This window comes from Camellia sinensis, chromosome 1, assembly GCF_055761805.1.
Source record: "Camellia sinensis isolate YWXY chromosome 1, ASM5576180v1, whole genome shotgun sequence".
Taxonomy (NCBI): domain Eukaryota; kingdom Viridiplantae; phylum Streptophyta; class Magnoliopsida; order Ericales; family Theaceae; genus Camellia; species Camellia sinensis.
The window spans coordinates 223,922,559-223,942,738 of NC_138961.1; the positions used below are offsets into that span (position 1 = coordinate 223,922,559).

Genomic DNA, 20,180 nt, shown 5'->3' on the forward strand with positions numbered 1-20,180 from the left:
ATAGAAATTATTTGTTTTGGAAAAAGTATTACAGTAATTATAAGAGAAATCAAAAAGTCTTGTGAGTTGAGAGAAATTAATAAATACTGAAGTTAATTTTTTTTTTAAAAATAAAAAATAAAAAAATTAACATTGATATATTGAAACTCTCACAAATCTTGAGAGTTAAAAATCTCATTTTAGTTAGTATAGAAGTATAGATTATATGTTTAATTATAAATTTGGAAAATTTTTAATTGGAATTTTCAAAACTAAGCCATATGCCAGCGAAGTGAAGACAACCAACGGAGATCTTATCTGCAACTGCAAGCGCACACGTATTACAACGATTAGGCCTCCATTATCTATTTAGGTCTTTGATACCCCTATCACTCTACATAAACGTGGCGAGTGGTGATAAAATTAAAAAAAAAAAGAAAAAAAAGAAAAAAAAGAAAAAAAAAGGCGCCAATCAATCATGTTAAGAGGGATCAAGGGGGATGGGGTGAAAAAAAAAAACAAAAAGAAAAGGGTCTGGAACATTTTTCTATCTATTTAAACTCACCATTTGGCTCTCTTCCAAACGCAGACGAAACCAAAGCTTTTTCATGGCTCGGGTGGTCTTAAACCCTATCGGTCTCCATAAATTCCGGCCGTATAGCTTTGTGACTCATCAATCCCTGCAATTGATAAAACCCTCGGTACGCTCCCTGAACAGAACTCGTAGATGTCAAATAATTTTCTGCCAAACAAACCCCAATCCCGCCGACTCCTCCGAAACGGTACTGTTCTTTCCTTTGTTGATTCTCTCTGTGGTTTTACCTCTATTGTTGATCACCCAATTTTCAAATCCTGTCCTGTTTTATGGGTTTTGCCTCTCATTTTTTTTTGTGTAGAATGGATTGGGTATTGTCTGAATTTGCGTCTAACAGAAGGTGTAATAGCCAATGCTTAGTAATTTCTCTGCTCATTAACCTGATTCATCATTGTTTTTTTAACCTCCGTTTGTTTTTTGATATAGAAGGAAGTGGGTATTGTTGTTGTAATTTGGGTCTAACAGCAGGTTTAGCATGATTCATCATTGTTTAAATCTCTTAGTTGTGATTTGTTTTAAATTTGGTTTAACAAGAGACTATGTTTGCTTGAAAGTTTTCTCTGATGAGTTGTTTTAAGGGTTAGACAAATTTGGTGAAGGTGAAGCAAGTGATGTTGTAAACTGATATGATAGTCTTGAAGAGTCCGGAAGTCTTCTTTTTTTTTTCCTTTTTTTTCTCTCTCAAATGTTTGAGAACCAAACCCTAACAACCAGAGAGGCGAGAGAAAGAGAGAAGGAGGAATGGAGGAGGAGGAAGAAGAAGAGAGGACGCCGGAGATGGCTTCGCTGGCCAAATGGGAAGACGTGATCTGGCCACATCGGAGAAGGAGAAAGAGAAGGGGTAGAAGAAGAAGAGAGCAGAAGGATCGAAATTTTTTTCCTCTTTAACAATGGAGTTCGCAGATTACCCAAACCCGGTACCAATTTCTGACCCAGGTCCTTTGAAATCGATATCAACGAGACCCCCTTCCCTCTCATCACGAAACCCTCGACGTCGCCCTGCCTTCACTGCTGGAGGGAGAGATTTTGGTGTGTGGTGGTTGCGGGCGAGGGTATCATGTGAAGTGTTTGCTAACAAAGACATCTTCATGTACAGGTTTGTCTCTTTTTCTCTCTCTCTCGCTCCCCTCTTTTGAATTTGAGAACCTGTTTTATGTTTTTCTCTCTGTTTTTTATGGGAAGGTTGAATTTTTTGGAAAAATTTTGTTTAATCACGGAAAATTCTATATATGTTTGGGGAAAGTCCAATTCTTTTTGCTCTACAAAATATGGGCTTACTAGTTGGAGATGGGTTTAGGATAGAATCGGAAAAGGATGAGATTTTGCCGTCTTATTTTCGGTTCACTGCGTTTGGATGCGGAGAAAACTAAGTCAAATGAAAGGGAAAATTTATAGTGAATGTTTCTTATTTTGGTCTCTGAAAATTGATAAACGCAAAAAAAAAAAAAAAAATAAAAATAAAAATAAAAAATTGATTGGACCCAAAAGAGTTTGCTCTCAATATGGGAAATTCAAACTCCAAATTTTAAATTGATCTATTATCATTATATTTTCTCTGCAACCAAAAAGGATTGATTTTTTTGTTTTCTTACAAAATTTTCATCTTTGTTTTGGGGGTTATTCTAAATTTGTATGGTTTTTGAATTGCAGAGGGGACACTCCATTCTGTAGTGAAGAGTGCAAACAACAACAGATAGAGATGGATGAAGCCAATGAGAAGAATTGGAAGATCTTTGCTTCCATGAAAGCCTTGAGGATTGATCAGAAGAAACCCAACAAATCCTTCTCTCCAAAGAAGACCCAAAACTATGCTTTCCTTCTCTGTCTCCTTCCTTTCTTTTGTTTTTGTTTTTGTTTTTGTTTCTCTCTCTCTCTCTCTCTTTCCTTTTTTGTTTTTGTTTTTGTTTTGGCTCCAAAACGACGTTTTGGGGTACTGCAGGGAACCATGACAGAGGATCCGGACTCATAGTCAGGATGTCAATGGAGTTGTGTTGTGCTGTATTGTGCAAGTAGACCAAATCAGAGGGTGAAGGAGTTTAAAATAATAATACTGCAAGGAACCATGATAGAGGATCCGGACTCATAGTCGGGATGTCAATGGAGTTGTGTTGTGCTGTATTGTGCAAGTAGACCAAATCAGAGGGTGAAGGAGTTTAAAATAATAATAGTAGCCGGAGTGAACTATCAAAACCATGCTAGACAAGTAACTAGAAACTAGGATTCATTACTGTTTGCTTCCAGAGGTTTATTGTTAGTTACCACCACTGCCTTACAAACAAAAAAATAAAAAATACAGTAGAACAATTAACCCGGTTTTTCCTTTGCTTTGCTCCTTTTGGTGACCTTTTGAACCCACTTGTTGAAAGTGGTTTGGCAACAACTGAAACAGCCGAGTTGTAGCCTTTGCTCTCAGTCCTCCTGATCTCTTATTGTGGTCCATGACTCCATGTATGAATAGATATGTTTTAAATTCATGGCATGCTCTTGTTGTACAAATCTCTCATTGGTTCATTGACTTTATTCAATCATGTCTTCAAGGAAGTCTGTGCTTACCTGGGGTTGTTTCATTCATTGAATTGTTGGTCATTCTCTATCAGGACCCAAGGGTGGTGTTTATTCTACAATTTGTACTATATGTCCAGACCTTTGTAAAAGCTTAAAAAATCATAGAGTTCCATAGAACTCTAGGGTATGGAAACAAGATTTTCTAAAGTCTGAACTGAAGATAAAATGAAGTGCCCCCCTGTGCTAAATACAAAATTTTTGATTGGTAGTATGAGGTCTTACTATTTCAATCTATCACCTGATTGGCCCCGTTGGGTGTAATGTTAAAACAGATTATAGATTATATCTTAACAGATTATAGATTATGATTTTAATAAGAAGTTGTTAATCTGTTTGGTGTAGTTGTTGGATTATAGATTTAAGTTGTTGAGTAATGTTTGTTAAATAAGCTGTGAAGTAACTTTTTTAATTAACTTTTATTTTTTATTATTCACTAATTGTCTACATTTCTTATAAAAAAATAATAATAATAATCTATAGTCCATTTGGGCCTTTTTCTATTTTAAAAAAAAAAATAAAAATAAAAAATCTAAGAGTATAATCGTAAATTAACATGTTTATAGTAGAAGTTGATAATCAGAAATTAGGGGTGAACAGCTTCTCAGAATCAGTTTTTTTGAGTTAAAATTTGTTAGAATAAAAAATTATTTGAAATAAGTTTAACCAAACAATTCAAAATAACTTTTCGAAAGCTAAAAGTTATAAATTGACTTAAAAAAGCCCAAACAAACACCCCCAACAAATGTGATTCTGATTTTTTATTTCACTGTGCATGCCACTTGACCTAGAAATGGATTGAATTTGTGCATTGTCATTTCGCAAAGTTTGTTATTGTTATGGTTGTGATATTCCTCTTCCTGAGTGCATTTAGTCAGTTATATGTTTTATGCCTAAAAATTCACATCTTAGTGCAGGAAAAGCTGCTTGATGAGCCCAGTTCAGCCAATGATGACACAAAGCAAGCTGCAGATTCCTCCATTAATGATGGATCTCCAGAATATCCAAGCAAAAATTTTAACAAACAGATAGCTGTGGTTTCTACCCTTGCAGCAGTGGGACTTTTCTTATCAACACGACTAGATTTAGGTGTTTCTTTGAAGGACCTATCTGCTATGGCATTACCATATGAAGAGGTTTGCTTGTTATTCACTCTATGGCTCAAATTTATGTTATTCTTGGTTACTTGGTATATTGTACTTGTATTTGTGATATGTGCATTGGATGAGCATGATTGAAGGGTTGGATGAAAATTCTAGATATTGTTAACTTATATATTGTGTTTAATAAAATAATAGGGAGTATTTTGGAAAGAAAAGGATTAAAATGTTTGTTATTTTTAGACATAATGGTAGTGGGGTCATGACTTCATTATCTATCATAGGTTAGATTGTAGGCTTGTGTTTGAGCAGAAATTAAATAGTCACTAGTCTTTGTACAATTTTTATGGCTAGGCAGGGCACAACACGACTAGTTTGTAGAATTTTTTGTTACTTCGTTTTTGTAGACTTCTGTATTACAGAACCTTTCTTTTTTCGGTATGCTGCTCCACGAGTAGGGAGTGCCACGCACGAGCGGAGCGAAAACAAAGCAAGGAGAATTCTTCAAATCCTTTGATTGTGTATTGAATATAGATCCATGTCTTTCTTGTTCCACTAGCTAGGACCAAATTATCACATGTACGTGTCGTTATTACAACCTTATTTTTTGATGTCAAAGACACACCAGGAAGAGTATTTTGTTTTTAACTTTTTCATGCACCAATCATCCTTGGTCTTCCTTCCTCTCTGTAAAAACAAATAAATAATAATTTATGCTTTCCAGCTTTGTAACAGGTGATGAGTGAATGTTCTTACCTTGCCTTCATATTGGGAGCGTTTGGTGCGGCTGATAAAATAGATTATAGCTTATAACTTAGCACTCGTTTGGGAAGAAGGGTTGGGTTGGGTTTGGTTTGGGGTTATTTTAGTCACAAAAAGACAAAATAAGTTTTTAGCCCAATAAGACAAAACATCACATCTAATCCATAATCATTACTCTCTCTCTCACAAAAAGTCAAAACCAAAAAGCCCATCCCAAACGAGGCTTCTTAGTCCCAGGCTAAAATAGTCAAAAAGCCAAAAAGCCAAAAAGCCAACTCACTTATAGATTTAATCAGAAGCTGTTAACCTGTTTGGTATAACTGTTAAATTATAGATTTAAGTTGCTGAGTAGTGTTTGTTTAATAAGCTGTAAAATAGTTTTTTGTTGTATAATGTCCTTTTTGCCCTTATTAGATATAAAAATTGTTAACCTATTTCATTTTCTTCATTTTTTTTATTACATGCCAATTAATATAAAAATTGTGATTTATTTTTTTCATTACAATATCAATTAATTAAAAATTGTGATTATTTTTTTTCATTATAATACAAATTAATAATATAAAAATTGTTAATTTTTTAATTTATTATTAATTCATTACAATTAATAAAGATTAATAATATAAAAATTGTTAAGTTTTTTTAATTTATTAATTCATTACAAATACCAAACCCTAGCTACCGCCGACAGCCCTAGCCACCGCCAACCGCTCCCTTCTTCTCATCCCACCACCAGCAGCTCTCTGCAAAACCGGAGTGAACATAGAGAGAGAGCTAGGGTTGATCTCGAAGAGAGAGAGAGAGAGAGAGAGAGAGAGAGAGAGAGAGAGATAGGGTTGATCGCAATCGTGATTGCAACGTTGGAGAGGAGAAGAAGGGTTAGGGTTTTGCATCGTCACGCCGTTGATCGCCACGCTAGGGTTTCACATCGCGATGTGTTTCACAGCATAGCCAGAGAACAACGCCAGAGAGAGAGAGAGAGCTCCGGTTCATAACGCCGAAAATCGCCTCTCTATCACGCCGGAAATTGCCACTCTCTCAGAGAATGAACAGTGATCTTTGTGGTTTATATAATGGCAATTTGGTAATACTTCAAATTAGTGAAGGGCATTTAAGTAATTTCAACACCCCCCTCCGCATAATCCACTTGCGGAAGCGGCTCCCAGCCGCTTCTGATTTTGGACGAATTTATGTAAGAAAAAAATCTATAGAAGCTGAAGCTGTTGGCCTTAAGCTTAACCAAACACTCTGCAGTAGCTTTTTAGAAGCCAAAAGCTATAATCTGTTCAAATTAAGCCAAACCAAGCACCCTCATTGTATCATTGTCTGTGTGATTATTGCTTTGTAACTATTTTTGTGCTGGTTGTTCAGGCTCTCTCCAATGGGAAGCCCACTGTTGTGGAGTTTTATGCAGATTGGTGTGAAGTATGTCGAGAATTAGCTCCAGACGTGTACAAAGTTGAACAGCAGTACAAGTACTTTTCTTGCTATTCTTTTCTCGCCCTATATTCATTGTACTTTGTTTTTATCAGCTTTTTCTAGCTAATAGTTGGCAAGCTTCACATCGCTCTTGAAAAATTGACTCCAATACTACTGTCTAATTCAGGGACCGTGTGAATTTTGTGATGTTGAATGTTGACAACACAAAGTGGGAACAGGAACTTGATGAGTTCGGTGTCGAAGGTATCCCACATTTTGCATTCTTGGACAAAAATGGGAATGAGGAGGGAAATGTTGTGGGCAGGCTTCCAAGACAGTATTTTCTTGAGAACGTGGATGCCATTGCCCGTGGAGAAGCATCCATACCTCATGCCCGTGTTGTGGGACAGTATTCAAGTGCTGAAGCCAGGAAAGCGCACCAAGTTGTTGATCCAAGAAGTCATGGCTAGACATTTCTTTATTTCCAAATGTGAGTATGGTCTAAGGTAAAACGTAACCTTGCGATATTCACCTGTCACAATTTTTTTGATCATTTCCTTTTGTTTAATTTTAAGTTTACTTAATACTGTCAACATTCTTGCAACCTTGTTGAAAAAACTTGTGCATTCCATGGTCAAAAAGAGCCTGGTCCTGATCTTTTAAGCCATTGCATCCAACTAGTGTAGGGATAATAGTGCTTACTATAGAGATAAATTGGGCCCTTGGGGATGTTAGAACTTAAAATTCTCATCTAATTTTTATGAAGAATTCAACTAGTCCAAAGCTACAAATTATGTGTAGACTGTGAAGTAACAAGGGTAAAAGTTAAAACAAGGGACTAGGTTATGCATAGGCTGTGATGTCATAGTCTCATAGCCATGGCTTATTGTGAATTTGATTTTCTACTTTGCTATGTGAGGTTATCTTTAACCCATTTTGGCAATTAGCCCGTCATTCATCAGCCCTACCTAGTTGAACTCTTTGCTAGTCGCCAGAATCCCAATAAGTGAAGATGGGTTTGTTGTTTTTCCAGGAAAGGAAATAGTTTCTAGGAAAGGTGACATATTGCAAGGGCAATTTAGTTTTGATCGTCCACACTAAGTTAGGGTTGCGGCACGACTCGTCTCCTCTTAACATGACCTTGTCTCTTGATTTCAATAGACACGCAAACAAAACAGTTGTATAACATGCATTCATAGAAATCTAACATATAATTAGAATAAAAAATTATTGAATAAAACTCTCAAAGTTATACATGTCCAAATCAAATCAAAACTAACTACAATACATAATCCTAGTTACTTGGCTAGGATTTCATCTCAACCCTAAAGAAAGTGCCTAGCCTCTCATGGAGAATCACTACTAATAAGAGGGTTTTTGAGTTAGCAAGGTGCTGTCGCAAAGTGTATTTGTTGTTGCGAAAACTTTTTGAGATGGCATGGTAACGGCAAAATTAGAGACAACATTAATGTGGTTGCAAAAACTTTTTGAGTTGGCATGCATGTTGTCACCGATTATTAGAGATGGTAAATTAAACTTTTTCAGACAGCAAGTTGCTAATGAAAAACTGGTAAAAACCGTTTAAAATAAAATTAGCAACATTTTTATAGCTATCGCTAGTGCTTGTTGCATTGGTAAGTTGTTGCTTAAAATCAATGTCACTAAAATAAAATTTTATTTGAGTTGTATAAGCTTTTGCCATCTGAAAAATTTTTTGTAAAATTTACACCAAAAAAAAAAAAATAAATTATTTACAACTATAATTACACACAATGGACTGTCGGCGAATTTTTTTAGTCTCATTCCTCTTTGAAGACACCATGGATTTGGACGTACTATTTATTTATTTATTTTTTCTTCTCCTCCTTCTCCGGCAACACTATGAATTCTAACGAACTTTTTTTTGTAATTTGTTTTTCTCCCTACCAGAGACATTGAAATCATCTTAACAAAACCCTTCAATTAGTCGGAGATTGAAAATTAAAAATCTAAGAGAGAAAGAATGTAGTAGTAGGTGAATGGATTTTCTATGGAAATCTCATATTTGAAATTAGAGGAAACGACTAAATGAAAAAGGAAAAAAGTTGGCGGAGATAGGGGAGAGAAGGTTTTTGCGGATACAAGAGACAATAATTTAATTATTTAGTACATTTGTCACTCCAACCCATCAAATTGACGTTGTGTACTTGTTATACCAATTATTTTCTCTTGCTATATAATAGTCTAGTCTAGTGTGATTTATTTCTACACCTAGCTTTCCATTTTTTTTTTTTCTTTTGCTAAGGAAAACGAAAACTAGCTTTCTATTCTTGCATGCAATGGCTTTGTACGTCATCCTTCTTATTATTTTTTTATTCTTCTTCAATTCTACTACTGAAACTAACAAGTCCAGTTATTTAATTTTGTCGATAAAAATTCAACAATCTCTCAACTTTTTAATGAAGCAAAATGGTTGAATGAGAGAATATTTTATACCTATAAGGTATTGAGAGGTTTTGCTGCATGGTTGATGGAGGAAGAAATTGAGTATATTACTCATGCTATTGGAGTCCTAGATGTGATACTCGGCATTTGTCATCTTCCTAACAAGCCGCCTCCACGAGTGGTACTACGTACCCTGTGCATTATGCCCAAGGACCAATCCAGGCGATGCGACAAGGATCTACCTTGCCTGCCTTGCTGCTTACAAACTAATGCGCTTGCAAGGTGCTTGGTGTAAAATTTGCATCTCCAATGAGTCGGTACATGACAAGTAGTTATAGAAATTATATGAGTGTCATGACTAGTTTCATCCCGTGGTGACTGGTAATCTCTACCAAAATGGTTCATAACTTTATAAGATTTGAAATTTTCAGACACCACAGTAAAGTATATAGCAACAACTAATTTTTTGCTACACAAGCTTGAATTGAACTCCTCTCCCTTTTCACAGGAACAATTCCAACTAATCCAACTAACCTAAGTCCTACATCATTGAAGTTTTCAACTTCTGGCCATATGCCAAAGTCCACTAAGCAAATAATCACATTTTCAGTAAAGTTAGATTTTGACCCTAAGCCAAAATTTATTTTGAGGCCCAAAAATTTTGGTAATCAAGTAATATGAAGACAATGGATTGTCGGTAATTTTTTTTCCAGACAACAAGTTGCCACCGAAATAATAGTAAAAGCTATTTTAAAAAAATTTAGCAACATTTTTATTGCCATCGCTAGTGCCTTTTGCGTTGGTAAATTGTTATCACTTAAAATTAATCTCACTAAAACAATTTTATTTGAGTCGTATATGCTTTTGCCATTGGGAAAAAAGTTTTTTAAAAAAAATTATTTACAACTATAATTGCACGCAATAAATTGTTGGCGAATTTTTTAGTCCCGTTCCTCTCCAGAGACACCATGGATTCTAACGAACTACTTTTTTTTCTTCTCCTCCTTCTCTGGCAACACCATGAATTCAGAAAAACTTTTTTTATAATCTTTTTTTTCCCTCCCTATATGAGACGTTGAAACCAAATTAACAAAACCCTTCAATTAGCAGAAGATTGAAAATTAAAAATTTAAGAGAGGGAAAGAACGTAGTAGGTGAGTGGGTTTTCTATGAAAATCTCATATTTGAAATTAGAGAAAAACAATATATGAAAAAAAAAAAAAAAAAAAACTGATGGAGATAAGAGAGCAAAGGTTATTGCTGATGCAAGAGACAAGAATTTAATTATTTAATACATTTGTTCCTCCAACTCATCAAGTTGATGTGGTGTACCAATTATTTTCTCCTGCTATATAATAGTCTAGCATGTTTCATTTTTTTCCTTTTGCAAAGCGAAACGAAAACTAACTGCTTACTCTTGCATGCAATTGCTTCGTGCGTGTCATCCTTCCTATTATTTTCGTATTGTTCTTAAATTATGCTACTGGAACTAACATGTCCAGTTATTCAATTTTTGTCAACAAAAATTCAACAATCTCTCTAACTTTCTAACGAAGCAAAAAGGTTGAATAAGAGAATATTTTATACCTACAAGGTATTGAGAGGTTTCACTGCACGGTTGACGGAGGAAGAAATTGATTATATTACTCGCACTACTGGAGTCCTATATGTGATGAAAGACGAAGCAATTATGTGCCCTCATACGACTCGATCACCAGAATTTTTGAGTCTCAAAATAAATTTTGGCATAAGTTCAAAGTCCATCTTTGCTGAAAATGTGGTCATTGGTTTAGTGGACTTTGGCATATGGTTAGAAGTCAATGATGTAGGACTTGGGTTAGTACCTGTTAGAGCATCTCCAAGGGGATAGTTAAACAAGGCTTGTTAGGTATTTTAACCAATGTAAGTCTAATTTTGAGCTCCAATGGGTTAGCTATTGGGCTAGCTACTTTACCATCCTATTTTTTTTATGGCTACAATTGAAGAGCCCCAGAGGCTCTCCAAACAATTATGTATGTATATATTTTAGATTTTTTGTATATTTATGTCTTGGATTTGGAATTTTATATATTTTATATATATGTGTGTGTATGTAGCAATTTTATATGTTCTTTCAATTCTGTTTAATGAATTACGGAATAACTTATTTTGTATTTTGTATTTTTTTTTCTCCTCATTCTACATGTTTTGTATGTTTGTATGGGAAAATTTATTATTATTGCAAATTTATATTAGTAAAATATCAACAATTAGTATTTTTTTATTTTAAAAATTAATTTAGTTTAAATGATTAGCTAAAATAAAGAGCGTGGTTGGATAACACAATAGCTAAAGTAATTAGGTAAAATAAAGAGTGTACTTTTTTTGTACTTTAGCTAGTGAAAAGTAGAGTGTCGTTGGAGTTGCTCTTAGTTGAAAGTGCTCTCTTGAAAATGGAGAGGAGTTCAACTCAAGCTTGTACAACAGAAAATTGGTTGGTGCTAGATACTTCACCGTGGTTCTGAAAATCTCAAATCTGATAAGGTCATTAACCATTTTGGAAGAGATTACCAGTCACCACAAGATGGAACTGGTCATGGCACTCATATGGCTTCTATAGCTGCTGGTGCCCTTTTCGAACATGCCAATCTTTTCGGATTTGTAAAGAGCACTACCAAGGAAATTGCATCTATCGCACGGATAGCCATGTATAAGGCAGGTGTGTTAGATTAATGCTCTAAATCTAATATATTGGTTGCTATGGAAAGTGCCATAAAAGATAAAATTCAATTATTATCACTCTGAATAGGAGAAATTGAAACTCCATATTACACAAACGACATTGCTAGAAGTGGGTTTGCTGCAATGATGAAAGGGATATTTGTAATTTGCACTGCTGGCAATGATGATCCATTGTGCCTATTTGGCAGAGCTTAATTACAGCTTATTTTAGCTTTCAGCTTAATTTAAGCTATTTTGATGTGTTTAGTTTAGCTTATAGCTTATAGCTTATAGCTTTTTGGAAGTCAGAAATCAGCTTATTCTTTGAGTGGAGCAGGAGATGCTTTAAGAATAAGCTGGAAATCAGCTTAAGCTGAAAGTTATAAGCTATAAGCTGTTGAGGCATAAGCTATAAGTACTTTTCCACAGCTCTACCAAACAGGGCCATTATCTAAGTCGGTGGTGAATACGGCCTCATGGTCAACTATTTTGAGTGCAGGATCTATTGATCATTTTTTCTCGACAGATGATGTGGAAAAGTATTTGTCCTCATAACATTCGAGGCTTACAAGGAAAAACTAGTGTAAACTAGTCCATTTATGAGCACGAGATCTACCAAGAAAGAACGATCAATAGATCTGACACCCACAGTAGTTAACCATGGGTTTGTCTTCACTATTGACTTAGACAATGGACCATCATTGCCGACAACGCAAATCATGAATATCCCTTTCATCATAACAGGAAGCCCACCTCTAGTAACGGCGTTTGTGTAATATGGAGTTTCAGTTTCTCCTATTGAGAGTCGTAATATTTGGACTCCATCTTTTATGGCACTTTCCATGGCAACCAATATATCAGAATTAGAGCACCAATCTAACACACATGCCTTATACATGGCTATTCGTGCGTTGGATGCAGTTACCTTGGCAGTGCGCTCTACAAATCCGAAAAGGTTGGCATGTTCAACAAGGACACCAACATGTCGCGGACTGGGCGCTTGTCATCCTCCAAAAAAACTAACTCCACGAGTGGTACAAGCGTCCAGTCCGTGACATGTTGGTGTCCTTGTTGAACATGCCAACCTTTTCGGATTTGTAGAGCGCACTGCCAAGGTAACTGCATCCAACGCACGAATAGCCATGTATAAGGCATGTGTGTTAGATTGGTGGTCTAATTCTGATATATTGGTTGCCATGGAAAGTGCCATAAAAGATGGAGTCCAAATATTACGACTCTCAATAGGAGAAACTGAAACTCCATATTACACAAACGCCATTACTAGAGGTGGGCTTCCTGTTATGATGAAAGGGATATTCATGATTTGCGTTGTCGGCAATGATGGTCCATTGTCTAAGTCAATAGTGAAGACAAACCCATGGTTAACTACTGTGGGTGTCAGATCTATTGATCGTTCTTTCTTGGTAGATCTCGTGCTCAGAAATGGACTAGTTTACACTAGTTTTTCCTTGTAAGCCTCGAATGTTATGAGGACAAATACTTTTCCACATCATCTGTCGAGAAAAAATGATCAATAGATCCTGCACTAAAAATAGTTGACCATGGGGCCGTATTCACCACCGACTTAGATAATGGACCATCATTGCCATCAGTGCAAATTACAAATATCCCTTTCATCATAGCAGCAAACCCACTTCTAGCAATGTCGTTTGTGTAATATGGAGTTTCAATTTCTCCTATTCAGAGTGATAATAATTGAATTTTATCTTTTATGGCACTTTCCATAGCAACCAATATATTAGATTTAGAGCATTAATCTAACACACCTGCCTTATACATGGCTATCCGTGCATTAGATGCAATTTCCTTGGTAGTGCTCTTTACAAATCCGAAAAGATTGGCATGTTCGAAAAGGGCACCAGCAGCTATAGAAGCCATATGAGTGCCATGACCAGTTCCATCTTGTGGTGACTGGTAATCTCTACCAAAATGGTTAATGACCTTATCAGATTTGAGATTTTCAGAACCACAGTGAAGTATCTAGCACCAACCAATTTTCTGTTGTACAAGCTTGAGTTGAACTCCTCTCCATTTTCAAAAGAGCACTTTCAACTAAGAGCAACTCTAACGACACTCTACTTTTCACTAGCTAAAGTACAAAAAAAGTACACTCTTTATTTTACCTAATTACTTTAGCTATTGTGTTATCCAACCACGCTCTTTATTTTAGCTAATCATTTAAACTAAATTAATTTTTAAAATAAAAAAATACTAATTGGTGATATTTTACTAATATAAATTTGCAATAATAATAAATTTTCCCATACAAACATACAAAACATGTAGAATGAGGAGAAAAAAAAATACAAAATACAAAATAAGTTATTCCGTAATTCATTAAACAGAATTGAAAGAACATATAAAATTGCTACATACACAAACATATATATAAAATATATAAAATCCCAAATCCAAGACATAAATATACAAAAAATCTAAAATATATACATACATAATTGTTTGGAGAGCCTCTGGGGCTATTCAATTGTAGCCATAAAAAAAAATAGGATGGTAAAGTAGCTAGCCCAATAGCTAACCCATTGGAGCTCAAAATTAGACTTACATTGGTTAAAATACCTAACAAGCCTTGTTTAACTATCCCCTTGGAGATGCTCTAACAGGTACTAACCCAAGTCCTACATCATTGACTTCTAACCATATGCCAAAGTCCACTAAACCAATGACCACATTTTCAGCAAAGTTGGACTTTGAACTTATGCCAAAATTTATTTTGAGACTCAAAAATTCTGGTGATCGAGTCGTATGAGGGCACATAATTGCTTCGTCTTTCATCACATATAGGACTATATAGGACTCCAGTAGTGCGAGTAATATAATCAATTTCTTCCTCCGTCAACCGTGCAGTGAAACCTCTCAATACCTTGTAGGTATAAAATATTCTCTTATTCAACCTTTTTGCTTCGTTAGAAAGTTAGAGAGATTGTTGAATTTTTGTTGACAAAAATTGAATAACTGGACATGTTAGTTCCAGTAGCATAATTTAAGAACAATACGAAAATAATAGGAAGGATGACACGCACGAAGCAATTGCATGCAAGAGTAAGCAGTTAGTTTTCGTTTCGCTTTGCAAAAGGAAAAAAATGAAACATACTAGACTATTATATAGCAGGAGAAAATAATTGGTACACCACATCAACTTGATGAGTTGGAGGAACAAATGTATTAAATAATTAAATTCTTGTCTCTTGCATCAGCAATAACCTTTGCTCTCTTATCTCCATCAGTTTTTTTTTTTTTTTTTCATATATTGTTTTTCTCTAATTTCAAATATGAGATTTTCATAGAAAACCCACTCACCTACTACGTTCTTTCCCTCTCTTAAATTTTTAATTTTCAATCTTCTGCTAATTGAAGGGTTTTGTTAATTTGGTTTCAACGTCTCATATAGGGAGGAAAAAAAAAGATTATAAAAAAGTTTTTCTGAATTCATGGTGTTGCCAGAGAAGGAGGAGAAGAAAAAAAAGTAATTCGTTAGCATCCATGGTGTCTCTGGAGAGGAACGGGACTAAAAAATTCGCCAACAATTTATTGCGTGCAATTATAGTTGTAAATAATTTTTTTTAAAAAACTTTTTTCCCAATGGCAAAAGCATATACGACTCAAATAAAATTTTGTTTTAGTGAGATTAATTTTAAGTGATAACAATTTACCAACGCAAAAGGCACTAGCGATGGCAATAAAAATGTTGCTAAATTTTTTTAAAATAGCTTTTACTATTATTTCGGTGGCAACTTGCTGTCTGGAAAAAAAATTACCGACAATCCATTGTGTGTTGGAGAAGGAGATTAAAATAATAGTTTGCCGGAATTCGTAAGTCTTGCTGGAGAATAAGAAAGAAAAGAGATTAAAAAAAAAAAAGTAATTGGAATCCATGGTGTTGCAAAAGAAAGAGAAAGCAAAAACTAGGGCTATTCACCATTTTTGCTGCGATCTCAACGTCACCTTCACTCAAACCATTTCGTCGTTTCTACCACCAAAAGCGTGAGATGAGAGAGAGGAGAGGGAAAGGATCTTTGATTGAAGTGATGAGACAGTGGATAACTATAAATGAGAGAGAAGACAAAGAGGCTCTCTGATTTTGAAAAATAAAGTGAAAAGAGAAGAGCTAAAGAGAGAAAATAAGTTATCCACGAGACTCTTTGGAAGATGTGATGGGGCTCTTTGAATGATGTGATATGATAAAGAGAAGCACTGTGATCAAGGGTTTCTTATCAATAGGACTGTAAACTGTCCGAGTCAAGTTGAATTTGAGCCCCGCTCAATAAGTTGGGTTTGAATTTCGCTTAGTTCATTAATATTAATGAAACTTGCATTCAACTCAACTCGATTCGATAAGATTTTTTCAAATATTATTTAAATAAAATATTATTTATATATAAATAATAATATATTTATTATATAATTTAAATAAAGATAAACGAGTTGAGTTTATTCGAGTTCAGTTCTTTTTCTAAACGAGCTGAGCTGAGCCCTTAATGAGCCGAACCGAGTATTCATTTACAGCCCTATTGATGCAATTTGAATATGACCCGACGAGGACCAGGCCCCTTGATCCCGATTAGAGCGATTTTTTCCCAAAAAATATCCCCGACGGGTTGGGGATGGTATTTGAAAATCAATCCTCGACATTTTTCGGGCTGGGGACGGTGATACGTTCCCCTTCCCTGTCCCTGTTTCCCCCCTGAAGTAAAATTACTATCATCCCCCCTCTCTCTCTATATGTGTGTGTGTGTCTATCTTTTTGACTCATTTTAGGGTTAGGTTCACACTCAAATAGACACATCACCTCTCTCTGCTATGCTCACACGGCTGCTGCTCCCTCACCGCTCGCTCGCTTGCTCCTCCCTCACTGTCGTCGCTCCTCTCTCACCGCTGTCTCCCTTCTCCCTCACCGGTGTCTTCCTTCTCCCTCACCAGCTCTCCCTCTCTCAAATCGCTATACGAAGATGAACCAAAGTTCATTCTGATTTTCACCCCCCAATCGACTCTCTTTGGTATGATTTGCCTCTCTCCTCTATCAACTCTTCGATTTGCCTCTCCTTCTCACCATTTTCAGCTCACTGATTTCTGCTATTCCCTAAATCTTTCATTTCTGTTTGGTGAAACCCTAGCTCTTGATTTTATTTATTTTTTAAATGGAATGGATTTTATATGGTTTGATCGATTTTGACTCTTATCTGAATGTTTGAATTCTGCTTTGCTTTAAGGTTATGAGCTTAATCACAATCTTATACTTATATATGTTTTTGGAACAAATTATTCCTCGGGTCATTTTGGCAGTTATATACATGTTCTCTGCCTCTATCTGTGTGATTTATTATATATATATATATATATGTGCATATGTAGAGGTATAGAGATACATGTGGCAACTGTGTGAGTAACTACTTATAATTTTTGTTTTAACTTTGGACGTGGTTGGTGATTAGAAAGGATGTAGTTGTGTTGTTCAATGAATGGCAAATCTGTGAAGTGTATGTACTGTATTTGGTGGGAGAACACCTTACTACAAAAGGCTTTGGTTATTCATTAGAGTGCACCAGGCCACCCAAACACTGCTATGTAATTGTTAAATGATCTAATTTATTTGTTCAACTAACAGTCACCCGTGGGCAGTCCCAAATGCCATTACTACTGTGACACTGGCTTCTCATTTTGGTTTCCAACTTTTTAACCAATAGTATGATAATTATGGTCTTGTTTTTGAGGAAGTCTTTGAGGACATCTTGTTTACCTCTTCACTACTTATTGTATACATCATGCAAAGAAGATGCCTTGTTTTTGGCCTTAGTCCAAAAGTGAGTGATTAGTTCTATTTTTTGTCTTATCTATATTCTTTTCTTTCTGCAAAATCTAGTGATGGATGATTGACATGGCACAAATCCTCTACTCTTTCTGAGCATCTGTTTTGTAGATTTATTTTATACCAAATATTAATGGTTGAATTTTCTATCTTGATTGCATGACAAGTTTGCTTTTTAAGGCAGTAAAGGAGATCCAATAATGAAAGTCAATATAAGTTGATTATTTTTTAATTTTTAATTTTTTATTTTTTAATTTAGTTGGATCTACCGCCACTTGTACTAATTCTTTAGATCTTTGAAGTCTATAGCCATCATTATTGTTTCAAAGTTGTTGACATAGTGGTATTTTGGAGTGGTTAGATCACTTTTGATCCTGATAAAAAAAAAGATCACTTTTTGATGTTCTGTAGTACCTGCTCAAACCCCTTAATTAAAACTGATGAATCTTTCCTTTTGTGATACAATGTGTGTCTAATATTATGACCTTGTTTCTAAAGTTGAATGTCTTTGGTAAGCAAGTTGTTTTGCTGCCCATTTATATATTAATTGTTAAAAATAGGTGTTGAATTTGGTGATATCATTACCCAAACTAAATATTTGGATGTGGTTCTGTGGTTATTTGAGCATGCTAGTGATGTTTTTGGAACAAATTATTTCTCGGTTCATTTTTGCTGTTATATACATGTTCTCTGCCTCTATCTGTGTGATTTATTTTATATATATATGTGTGTGTGTGTGTGCGTGTGTGTGCATATGTGGAGGTATAGAGATATATGTGGCAGCTGTGTGAGTAACTACTTATAAATTTTTGTTTTAACTTTGGACATGGTTGGTGATTAGAAAGGATGTAGTTTTGTTGTTCAATGAATGGCAAATCTGTGAAGTGTATGTACTGTATTTGAGGAGGATGTGTATGTACTGTTTTCTTTATCAGTATTCAATAGCCAACAAAAGTATTTATGCCTCATTCCCTTAATTTGTGCAATTTTGCTGCCTCAGTTTATTCATTTGATGTTATTTTTATAAAGGTCAAAATTGTCAGATGTTGACTCTCAAGTACCGGTTAACTCTCAAGTACCATTTGAGAGCGAGGCCTCACAATAATCATCGCCACCTACCAACTCACTGTGTGGCACTTATGTGTTAGTTGCCATCTTTTTTGTTTTAATTGTTAACATTTTTTACATCTTATTATTAGTATTTATTTTTTATTTTTTTTTTCCTTTTGTTATTTAACAGGAATTCAAGTTGAAGGAGACGATGAAAGTTGTGGTTATAACAGATTTTTGGGAAAACAATGTTGTTTTATTGTTATAAAAGTATGTTTTTGTGGATGTTGCAAATGGTTATGCTACAGTTTGCTGTTATGTTATTGTGGATATGAAGGATGGATCTTAGGAAATTATGCTTAGGGAATTATTTTGTAAGTTTATGGGAATAGGTTGTTTTTATGGAAAAGACTTAATTTTAGTGAATGGTATTATATGAATTTGTTTCCTTCATGCCAAAGCAAATCGAAGCTGCATTCCTTACAAACTTGCATAAGAATACATTCATTCATCAACCTGCACAAGGCAAATACAAGATGCATTCATTACAAACTTGCATAAGATTACATTCATTCATCAACCTGCACAATATTACATTCATTTGTAAACTTCCAAACTGTTACATTCATTCTAAGGCAAGGACAATAAGTTTCCCATATCCACTGCCTTGTACAGTTGGAATAGAATCTAGGAAAATACAGCAAAAAATTTCAAGCTTCAACAAAAAGAAAAAGAAAAAAAGAGGGGTCGGGGATTTTTCAGGGTTGGGGAAATCCGATCCCCGCTAAGGGCCGGGGGTGGGGGTGGGGGTGGGGGTGGGAGGAGGTGATGGGTTCCCGGCCGGGAATTGGGGGCGGGGTTGGGAAATTTTATGACTCCAGGGATCGGAAACGGGAAGTGTAATCCCTGATCTTGTCCTATATCATCCCGTTGCCATTCCTATTCATCAATAACTCTACCAAAGCATTTATTATAATATGTAAAATATGCATCTCTAGTAGAAGTGATGTGACCCTACACGTAAAGGTTTTGGGTTCGTTTTAAAATAACTTTTTTTAATTTGATTTTTAGAATTTTTTTGGCTAATTTAGGAGTGTTTTGAGAATTTTTTTTGGACTTATTTTTGTCTTTAATAAATTTTTTTTTTAAAATTTAAATTTCTAGATTCATCTCGATTAGACGAACAAAAAAATTGAAAATTCAGAAAAGACAAAAATAAGTCATAATAAATACTCAATTTTTTTTGCTTATTTTTGTCTTTTAGTGATTTGTTTTTGGAATTTTTCAAAAAAAAAAAAAAAAAACCTTGATAGATTTGCCTCGACAAGATAGACTGGAAAAGTAAAAGATTTTGACATAATTTTGAAAAAAAAAAAATCACTAAAGGCAAAAAATTTCAAAAAAAAAAAAAAAAGAGGTGACTTTTTTTTGGCCAAAATGGGCCTTGGGCTGGCTAAATTAGCTTTGTTTGGAAAGAATTTTTTGATTTTTTTTTTGTGAGGGAAAAAGTTGGGGGATTCTATTTACACCAAAAAAATCATAAAGTACTCCCATTTTAAGTACACCCTATTTAATTATTTAAAATTTAATTTACTCTCATTACGCCTTATTATTTTTCCCAAATTATCCTCAAGATAAACCCAAATAATAAATAATAAACAAACTAAAAAAATTAAATTATTTCAAAAACTTTTAAATTACTAATTCTCAAATACAGAAAATATTAACAAAAGCATTCGCATCA

General features: G+C 34.8%; 1 protein-coding gene and 2 pseudogenes across 15 annotated transcripts; 2 read left to right on the forward strand and 1 right to left on the reverse strand.

Annotated features, from left to right (window-relative positions):
- Nucleotides 1-378: 378 nt before the first annotated feature.
- HCF164 (Thioredoxin superfamily protein) lies at nt 379-18,889 on the forward strand. Of its 15 annotated transcripts, none has more exons than XR_014345480.1 (6): nt 379-761; nt 4,054-4,272; nt 6,370-6,473; nt 6,605-6,907; nt 18,430-18,529; nt 18,627-18,889. XR_014345480.1 is itself a non-coding variant. In XM_082896626.1 (5 exons), the coding sequence occupies exons 1-4, from the start codon at nt 588-590 to the stop codon at nt 6,885-6,887; spliced, it is 780 nt and encodes a 259-aa protein (XP_082752752.1). In that variant the 5' UTR covers nt 384-587; the 3' UTR covers nt 6,888-6,907; nt 18,627-18,889. The 15 variants fall into 15 exon arrangements, 6 of the variants coding, with proteins under 6 accessions (XP_082752752.1, XP_082752751.1, XP_082752769.1 ...); XR_014345470.1 differs by having other exon boundaries at nt 384-761; nt 18,416-18,529; XR_014345469.1 differs by having other exon boundaries at nt 427-761; nt 6,605-6,923; nt 18,416-18,529.
- LOC145822605 (subtilisin-like protease pseudogene) lies at nt 12,107-12,439 on the reverse strand (annotated as a pseudogene).
- On the forward strand, nt 12,684-13,016 carry LOC145822606 (subtilisin-like protease pseudogene; annotated as a pseudogene).
- Nucleotides 18,890-20,180: the final 1,291 nt, after the last annotated feature.

Coding starts and splice junctions, on each gene's coding strand:
- HCF164 (XM_082896626.1), top strand. CDS start 588: ATGGCTCGGGTGGTCTTAAACCCTATCGGTCTCCATAAATTCCGGCCG. Junction 4,273..6,369: donor TGGCATTACCATATGAAGAG/GTTTGCTTGTTA, acceptor CTGGTTGTTCAG/GCTCTCTCCAATGGGAAGCC. Junction 6,474..6,604: donor AAAGTTGAACAGCAGTACAA/GTACTTTTCTTG, acceptor TGTCTAATTCAG/GGACCGTGTGAATTTTGTGA.